We start from the raw sequence: 9,684 nt of genomic DNA on the forward strand, positions 1-9,684 counted from the left end.
GTGGCTCTGTAGATAGAGCACCAGGTCTGTAGTCAAAAGGACCTGGGTTCAAACTTAGACACTTCCTAGTTATGTGACCAGGCAAGTTACTTAATCCTGTTTGCCTAGCTCTTACCTTTCTGTCTTAGAACTATTACTAAGATGGAAGGTATGGATTTTTTTTTAAAGTATGGAGGCTACAAAGGGCTTTAAAAGACTGCCTGCCTTTTGATCCAGCCATACCACCACTGGGTTTGTACCCCAAAGAGATAATAAGGAAAAAGACTTGTACGAAAATATTTATAGCTTCACTCTTTATGGTGGTAAAAAATTGGAAATGAGGGGATGCTCTTTGATTGGGGAATGGCTACACACGAATTGTGGTATCTGATGGTGATGGAATATTATTGTGCTAAAAGGAATAATGAACTGGAGGAATTCCATATGAAATGGAATGACTTCCAGGAATTGATGCAGAGCAAAAGGAACAGAACCAGGAGAACATTGTACACAGAGACTGATACACTGTGGTACAATCAAATGTAATGGACTTTTCTACTAGCAACAATGATCCAGAACAATTCTGAGGGACTTATGAGAAAGAACGCTATCCACATTCAGAGAAAGAACTGTGGGAGCAGAAACACAGAAAAAAAATTTCCCTGATCACATGGTTCAATGGGGACATGATTGGGGATACTGACTCTAAACAATCATTCTATTGCAAATATTAATAATATGAAAATAGGTCTTGACTAATGATACATGTAAAACCCAGCTGACTTGCTCTTTGGCTATAGGAGGGGGGAGGGAGGAGGGAGGGAAAGAATATGAATCATGTAACCATTGAAAAATATTCTAAATTAATTAAATAAAATTTAAAAATAAATGAATGAATGAATAAATAAACAAATAAATAAAAGCATGAGGGCTAGAGAAAGAAGGTGAATTGTACCTACCATTCTAGAATCTGGGCTCTGGTTTCCGGTCTGGTGGAAGACAGCCATCAATGCCTCAGAATTTGGCAGAGGGCTAGTTTCTTTGTCAACTTTGTTACCATTGGGAGACATTTTGAGAGTCCCAAACTTTGGGTCATTGTTCACACTTGTTGACTGAAAAAGAGCAGATGTCTGAAAAGGAAAAATGGAGGGATTTGATTCTTGCTTAATTAAGGTTGTGGAATTGCTTTGGGCTTCCCACCAACACATAACAGACAACTACAATTTTAAAGTCTGCCTAGCCAGCTGTGGTTTAAGAGATGATACTAATACAACAAGGAATTAAATACAACAAGGCTTTGCCTTTTCAAAGGAATTGTCCACCGTGAGGTTTTACTTTGTTCCTTAACAGGACACACACAAAGCAGAGGTGCCAAAACAAGAAGACTGACATCTTTGTGACTTTTCTTTTGAAAATAAGAAAAAGCAGGTAACTGCCAAAACAACATAGATGTGTCTCCAAATATTGCTTCTAAAAGGAAAATTTCATGTGCCAAACGTTTTTTCTATTCCTTACTATTCTAAAATGGATATAAGCTCCTTTGTGGGAGGGAACAGGATAAGAAGAGTTGTTTTACTAATCTTGTCTATCCACATCAGTTCTACTGGAAAGGAAAAAGAGAACAGGAGGTTAAGGGAAGGTAGAGCTAGAAACTGGGGTAGCAGAAGTAGCCTCTGTGGGTGTGCCTCTTGGGCAGTAATACTGTCCCTGATATCTGGCTACTTAGTGCAGTGGCTCACCAGCATCCTCTTTCCTCCTTTCCACCCCAACCCTCACTCTCATCTCCTGATTTATAACTCTCAGTGATTGTTTGAAGAATTTGAAGCAAAAATTCTATGCTGGGCAGGGTGAATTTGCAGAGGCTAAATGCATTATAGAATACTATCTGTTTGTGTTTTGGCTCAGGCCTGTGACTTTGTGGACATAGGGAATTAATTCCCAGCAAGGAAACTCTCTATACCCAGAAAAAGACCCATAGGAGATGGCTTTTGAGCTGAGCTTTGAAGGAAACTAGGAGAGATCAAGGTCAGAATAGAGTGCATTCTAACTCTGGGGGACAGCCTGTGCAAAATCACAAGAGAGAAGAGATAAAATACCATGGATGAGAAGAGTAAAAAGGCCAGTTTGGCAGGCCCACACAAAGAATGTATGAAGCCTGGAAAGGTAGTTTGGAGGCAAGTTAAAAAAGGCTTTAAATGCCTGACCATGGGGTTTGTGTTAGAGCCCAAAGGTTAGAGAAAAAGGTTAGAAAAGCCTCCAGGAAATCCTTATCTTAAATTCTGAAAGCAGTTAGAGGTGGGGGCTGGGTGTGGGGTACAAGAAGGGGAAATCAAACAAATATCTAGAGCTTAAATAGTCCACCAATAACTAACCAAAAAACTTGAAACTAATACCCTAAAGAAGGCATTCTTTAATGGGCTGTTATTTTTTTAGTTTGTTTTTGTTTTTTTAATCCTTACCTTCTGTTTTAGAATCAATGCTATGTGTATTACTGAAGCAGTAATAAAAAAAATAAAAAATTTAAAAAAAAAAGCTAGGCAATTGGGTTTAAGTGACTTTCCCATAGTCACACAGCTAGGAAGTATCTGAAGCCAAATTTAAATCCAGGACCTCCCCTCTTTAGGCCTGGTTCTCTAGCCACTGAGCCATCTCGCTGCCCCTAATACATTGAGTTTTATAAGTTAACCTTTATCTAGCTTAGACTTTTAGTTTCAAATTCTTCAAACCATCTTGGGAGAACTATAGACAAAAAAGTTTGCTCATTTCTTTGGCCTGCCCCCTGTTAGATATTCGGTGGATTAAAGAAATGAAATAAGATGAAGAGTAAAAGAAAATAAATTATTAAGAGTCTAAATTTGTATAGAGAGAAGATGAATAGGGAAGGAATAATAAACCCACCTCCCACCAATTACCATGTTAGTTATTTCCATAACATCTACTTCTCTTCCCTGCAATTCTGTTCTGGGAAATGCATTGTGTTTCTCATCCCTATCAGATGAGAGCTGAACTCCTGTCAAGGTTCCTCTCCCGTGCCTGGCAATAAATACATCAGAAGTGCTATTCAATAGCAACACTATAATTTATCTGCATTCTTGATTCATCAACAGGTCTCAGTAATTATAAGGCACCAATAATTTTGGCTTTGGAGTCAAGTGACAATCATTTCTGTATCTTGCACAGAGAAATCTTGAGATAGCTTATGTGGGCAGAGGGAGAAAACAAACCCAATAGCCTGCTAGGCACATCCTCCCATAGAATCCAATAAATATCCTCGCCTAGAGCCTCAACCCAAAAGGTCAAAGTGCCCTTTTTTGTTTTCCACATTACCCAGAATTTCTAAGAAAATCTTAATTTTTATAGACTTGGAATCAACTTTTAAAAAAACAAAAAAAAAGTGTTCATAACTGCAACTTCTGAGTATGTCATATAAACTGGGCATATATATAGTGTGGATTTTATAATTGATATCCAATAACAAAGTATTATAGTTAATAAAGTTTTATTAATAATAACTAAAGTAAAAGACCTAGTTATTCAGCCTGCTCCCGAGAGCAAAAAGAGAAAAGAGGGAGGAGCTACAGAACCTATAAAACAATAATGTGACCACGCAAATGTGGTGGCACAGGAGAGATTAAAGGGAATTTTGGGAAATACTACAGGATTTGTGGGGGATGAAGTCCAAGGTTCAAAATCTCCATTTATACAATATATATAACATATTACACACATACGTCTATAGATGTCTATGTAGAGACATGTATATAAATATGCATAGATATTTGAGCCAAGATCTCCATATATTCATCTGACATATATATATGCATACATATATATGCATATGTGCATTGTATCATATATCTGAAGCATCATACCATATCTTCATTTTTCAAGGTGTTGTAATGTGCCGGGCTGTTAGCATGAACCTGTTTCAGCCTCATGAGCAGGTTTTCCACCAAACTCTCTCTATTCTTGAGTTCAATGAACTGAAAGGCCATCTTGCTCCTTATACTGATAATGATGGGATTAGGAAGGAGACTGGTGTCTTCCATTTTCTCTATGCTCACTACCTGTTTTTTTAAAAAAAAATGAACACATGCCAAAATATGAAGGAGAAGTCATTTCATTGAACATTCAGGAAAAAAACTTAGAAACAGAAAGGTAACTGCAACCAAAAGTATCTGTGTAGGGGTGGCTAGGTGGTCCAGTGGATAGAGAGCCATACCTCGAGAAGAAAGGTGCTGGGTGGTCCAAAATCCGAGGCACTTCCCAACTGAATCACTTAACCCCCATGGCCTAATCCTTACCCAAACTCTTCTGCCTTGGAACTAACATACTGTATTGATTCTAAGACAGAAAATGAAGTTTTGGGGTTGTTTTTTTTTAAAGTGTCTGAGAATAAAGGTTTTCACTGTCTCCAGGTGTTGGTTAAAGAACCACCAGAACCCAAATTAGTAAGATCATTAAAAATAAATAAATACAAATATACAAAAATATATAATACAAAATAAATATAAATAAAAAAATAATAATTTTTAAAATGAGGTGAATTTAAGAAATCCTCAGAGAATGCAAGAGTTGACTTGTAAAAAATCCTTCTTTAATTTTTTTCACCTTGGTCAGACCTGTGATTTAATTAATATAGGATACTCCCAGTAAGGAAAATTCAGATCAGCTGCTGGTCTGCAAATTATAGTCTAAGAGTTGCCTGGGGCAGTGAGAAATGAGATGACTGGCCTGGTACTGAGCCAGGATGAATCAGCCCCAGTACATAAGCCTCAGTCGTTCACTCTTCCATGCTGCCTCCCAGCCAAATCTTAATCTCTCTGATTATTTTGAGTGTTCTCACTGTTGCTATGAATAAGAAATAATTACGACCACATCATTATTATCACATGTTTAGCACTAATTTTAGAAAAGCTCATTCGGCTTCTCACACACACATATCTATCTTCCATATTCTTACATCATCACTCAGGAAACATCTGGCTTCGATGAGATGTCCCTGCTGTGTTATAGTTTTTGTTTCCATTGTTGCTAGGACATATTTCAAGTCTGTTCTTGTCTTTCTTTGACCTGCACTTGTTACCTGGACCACAGGTATCACCTTCAATTTATAAAAAGGGAAACTGAGGCAGGGATGAACCAAATAGCCTGAGGTCACTGAATCAGCTGCTCGAGATCTGGGAGTAAACCTAGATTTTAAAATTTTCATATCATTGCTGTTTCCACTAGAAAAATTTATTAGTTTTAAGTATTCTTTGCAGGGTGGGGTGAGGTGGGGAGAATGTGCAGCTAGGTAGCACAGTAGATAAAGTGCCCATCCAGGAGTCAGAAAGACTTATCTTCTTGAGCTCAAATCTGGCCTCAGACACTAGCTATGTGTCCCTGGGCAAGACTTGTAATCCTATTTGCCTCAGTTTCCCCATCTATAAATAATCTGGACGAGGAAATGGTAAACCACTCCAATATCTTTGCTAAGAAAACCCCAAATGGAGTCACAGTCAGACACCACTGAAATGATTGAACCTCATTTTTTTTTATTATTTGAATTACTTATTATTCTGGATATTCTTAACTCATTTAAACTGGATATTCTTAACTCATTTAAACTCATACCTTTTGCAATCCCAAGGAATTATTTTTTAATTTTAAATAAAATACTAAGAGACCATAAAGCCCACACGGCTTACTTTTTAAAAAATTTAAACCCACCCCCCAAAAAAATTTTTTTAGGGGCTGGAGAGTTAGTGAGGGGAACTGCAAAGGAGTGAGTTCTTTTCTCTCTCCCCTGACAATCCTTAGAAAAGCTTTAATTGCTACATGTGTATTCTTAATAACAGCCTTATTGATACTATACATGTCAGGGTAGGCTGTTTTTCTAGTCACCTAAAAAAATTTTTTTTCAGTTCTCAATAGAATAGAGAAAGCAAAGAAAAACAAGGTTTTTTTTTTGGTTTGTTTTCCACTGCATTATGTGAGAGGAAGACTAACACATTTAGAAACTCATCTCTGACCTGGGAAAGAAAGCTGTTTCTTCTGTTACAGCTTCACCTAACATTGCTCCAGTTATGGCATAAAGTGGAAAAGATGTGCAAAAAGAATATACTCCCATAAAACAGGAAAAAAAAAAACCAACAAACAGATCCAGAGACAGATTCTACCTCTCTAAGTGGAAGGACGACGTTACAACAGCCATCTTCTTTGCTGGCAAAACAGACATAACTATCAGAAGCAAACATCCGTCCCACTGTGTGACAGCGGCTAAATGGTGTCCACAGAGAACAGTCTACAACTTCATGTAGTTTCTCCTTCCTTGGCAACCTGAAGAAGGCCCGAAAGAACTCATTTTGTGCTCTGGCTTCCAGATCCCTTGTAAGGGAGGGAAAGAGAAAAAAAAATTTTTTTTAATGGGAGAAGTTAGTTGGAAAAGGAAAATAAAACAAACAAACAAAAAAAACAAACACACACACACACACACACACACACACACACACACACACACACACACACACTCTCTTCCAACCCTGGTATTTCGAAGTTAAAAACAAAACAAAACAAAAAACAAATCATGTGGACTTGAATTAGACACATTAAATTATATATGCCTACTTTGTAAGATGAACTTGGAAAGAATTATTTTGTATTTGTACCCTTTACACTGAACTTTGTTTAATGAAGTAACCATTCCTTTTTATTTTTGAATTCCAAATTCTTCCCTCCCTCCTTGAGAAGGCAAGCAATTTGATTATATATGTGAGATCATGCAAAACCTTTCCATATTAACTATCTTGTAAAAGAAAACACAAAGTATGCTTCCATCTGCTCTCAGCCTTCATTAGTTCTGTCTCTGGAATTTAGCATTTTTCATCATGGGTCTTTTGGTATTGTCTTGGATCATTGTCTCAATCACAGCTGATCATCATTCCAATAAAGCTGTTACTGTGAACAATGGTCTCCTGGTTCTACTCACTTCACTTTCCATTTGTTTATATGTCTTCCCAGGTTTTTCTGAAACCATCTTGCTCATCATTTCTTATAATACAATAGCATTCCATCACCCTTATATACCACAGTTTGTTCAGCCATTCCTCAATTGATGGGCATCTCCTCAATTTCCAATATTTTGCCACCACAAAAAGAGCTACAATAAATATTTTTGAACAAATAGATCCTTTTCATTTTTCTTTGATTTCTTTGGGATACAGACCAAACAGTAGTATTGCTGGATCAAAGTTTATGCACAATTTTATAACCCTTTGGATGTAATTCCAAATTGTTCTCCAAAATAGTTCACAATTTCACCAACAGTGCATTAGCAGGCCAGCTATGTGTCTCAAGGGACAGAGTGCTAGGTCTGAAGTCAGGATTACCTGGGTTCCAACTGGTCTCAGACACTTCCTCTGTGATCCTGGGCAAGTCACTTAACCTTGTTTGCCTAGACTTGTCCTTCTGTCTTAAACTTTACTAGGGCAGAAAGACTTTTTTAAAAGTTCATTAATGTCCCATTTTTTTCTACATTCTATCCATTATTTTTGTCATTTTCCTTTTCTATTATGTTAGTCATTCTGAAGATGTGAGGTTGTATCTCAGAGTTGTTTTAATCTGCATTTCTCTAGTCTGTAGTGTTTTAAAGCAATTTTTCATGTGACTATTGATAGCTTTGATTCCTTTCTCTGAAAATTGCTTGTTCATATCCTTTGACTATTTATTGATTGATTGGGAAGTGGCTCTTATTTTTTATAAATTTGGCTCAGTTCCCTAAATATTTGAGAAATGCCTTTGTCAGAGAAAATTGCTCCAAATTCTGAGTCCACTCCAGTTTCCCGTTTTCCTTCTAATTTTGGCTGCATTTGTTTTGTTTATGCAAACAGTTTTTTATTTCATGTAATCAAAATAATCTATTTTACTTCTTGTAATCTCCTTTATGTCTTGTTTGGTTAGAAATCTTCCTTTACCCATAAATCTGACAAGTACATTTTTCCATGTTCCTCTAATTTACTTGTGAAATCATACTTTTATGCCTAAATAATTTATTCATTTTGACCATATCTTGTTATACAATGTAAGATACTTGTCTATGCATAGTTTCAGCCAAATTGCTTTTTAGTTATCCCAGCAATTTTTGTCAAATATTCAATTCCTACCCCCAAAGCTTGCATTTTGGGGCTTATTAAGTTGCTAATTAAGATGACTATGGTCTTTTACTACTGTGCATTGTGTACCTAATCTATTTCACCAATTCACCACCCTATTTCTTAGCAAGTGCCAGATTGTTTTGATGATTATCACTGTAGTATAGCTTGAAATCTGGAACTGCTGTCTCCTTTACTTTTTTTTTTTCATTGATTCTCTTGCTATTCTTGACCTTTTATTCTTCTAGTTAAATTTGTTACTACTTTTTCTAGCTCTACATTTCTAGCTCTTTGGTAGTTTGATTTGTATGACACTGGATAAGTAAATTAACAATTGTCATTTTTATTATTTGGCTTGGCCCACCCCATGAGCAATTAATATTTAACAGTTGTTTAGATCTGTCCTTATTTGAATGAAAAGTGCTTTGTAATTTGTGTTCATATAGTTACTGGGTTTATCTTGACAGGTAGAACCAAGTATTTTATATTGTCTCTACATATATAAATGGAATTTCTTTTTCTCTCTCTTCCTTTTGGGTTTTATTGGGAGTATGTAGAAATGCTGATGATTTATGTGGATTTATTTTACATTCCACAACTTTGCTGAAGTTATTCATTGTTTCAACTAGTTTTTTTAGTTGATTCTCTAACTATATCATCATATCATCTGCAAAGAGGATAGTTTTGTTTCTTTATTGCCTATTTTTTCCTTCAATTTCTTTTTTCTTGTCTTATTTTGTCTTATTTTTTCTTGTCTAGTATTTCAAGTACAATAGTGAATAATTGTGGTGATAATGGACATCCTTTCTTCATTTCTTATCATTTTGGAAAGGCTTCAAATTTATCCTTGTTACAAATAATGCTTGTACCTGGTTTTAGATAGATACTACTTATCATTTTAAGAAATGGATTCCTTTGCCTTCTAGTTTGCTTTTTTAAACCCTTACCTTCCATCTTAGAATCAATACTGCATATTGGTTCTAAGGCAGAAGAGTGGTAAGAGCTAGGCAATGGGGGCCAAGTGCCTTGCCCAGGGTCACACAGCCAGGAAGTGTCTGAGGCCAGATTTGAAGCTAGGATCTCCTTTCTAATCATGGCTCTCAATTTACTAACCCACCTAGTTGCCCCCCTTTTTCTGCATCTATTGATATAGTCATGTTATTTTTATTGTAATTGTTATAGTCAATTATGCTGATAGTTTTCCTAACACTGAACCAGCCTTGCATTCCTGGTATAATTCTACTTGGTCATAGTGTATCTTTGTGATATAATCACATAATATAATTGCTATAATCTCCTTGCTAGTATTTTACTTAATTTTTAGCATCAATATTCATTAGGGAAATTGGTCTATATTTTTCTTTCTCCATTTTTGTTCTCCTTTATATTATCAAAATCACATTTGCAGGTTCCGGGTTAAGATGGCAGCAGAGTAAGAAGCAGCTCTTAACCTCTCCTGACCGAAACACACAAAACTCCTCAAGGGGACATAAAAACAAGTCCAGACGAACGGAGGAACCCCACAACAGGACACAGCGTGGAAGGTACGTGGAATCGAGACATTTCCAAGCTA

General features: G+C 36.3%; 1 protein-coding gene across 2 annotated transcripts in view; it reads right to left on the reverse strand.

Moving 5' to 3' along the window:
* The window catches only part of TBC1D8 (TBC1 domain family member 8), a 158,389-nt gene that overhangs the window by 20,956 nt on the left and 127,749 nt on the right, over positions 1-9,684 (reverse strand). For both annotated transcript variants that reach the window (XM_044670436.1, XM_044670435.1), the window contains exons 6-8: positions 6,141-6,348; positions 3,852-4,046; positions 939-1,109 (exon numbers count right to left, since the gene is read on the reverse strand). In XM_044670436.1, coding sequence (XP_044526371.1) covers positions 939-1,109; positions 3,852-4,046; positions 6,141-6,348 — 574 coding nt within the window. The remainder of the gene's footprint in view (positions 1-938; positions 1,110-3,851; positions 4,047-6,140; positions 6,349-9,684) is intronic.

This window comes from Gracilinanus agilis, chromosome 3, assembly GCF_016433145.1.
Source record: "Gracilinanus agilis isolate LMUSP501 chromosome 3, AgileGrace, whole genome shotgun sequence".
NCBI classification, from domain to species: domain Eukaryota; kingdom Metazoa; phylum Chordata; class Mammalia; order Didelphimorphia; family Didelphidae; genus Gracilinanus; species Gracilinanus agilis.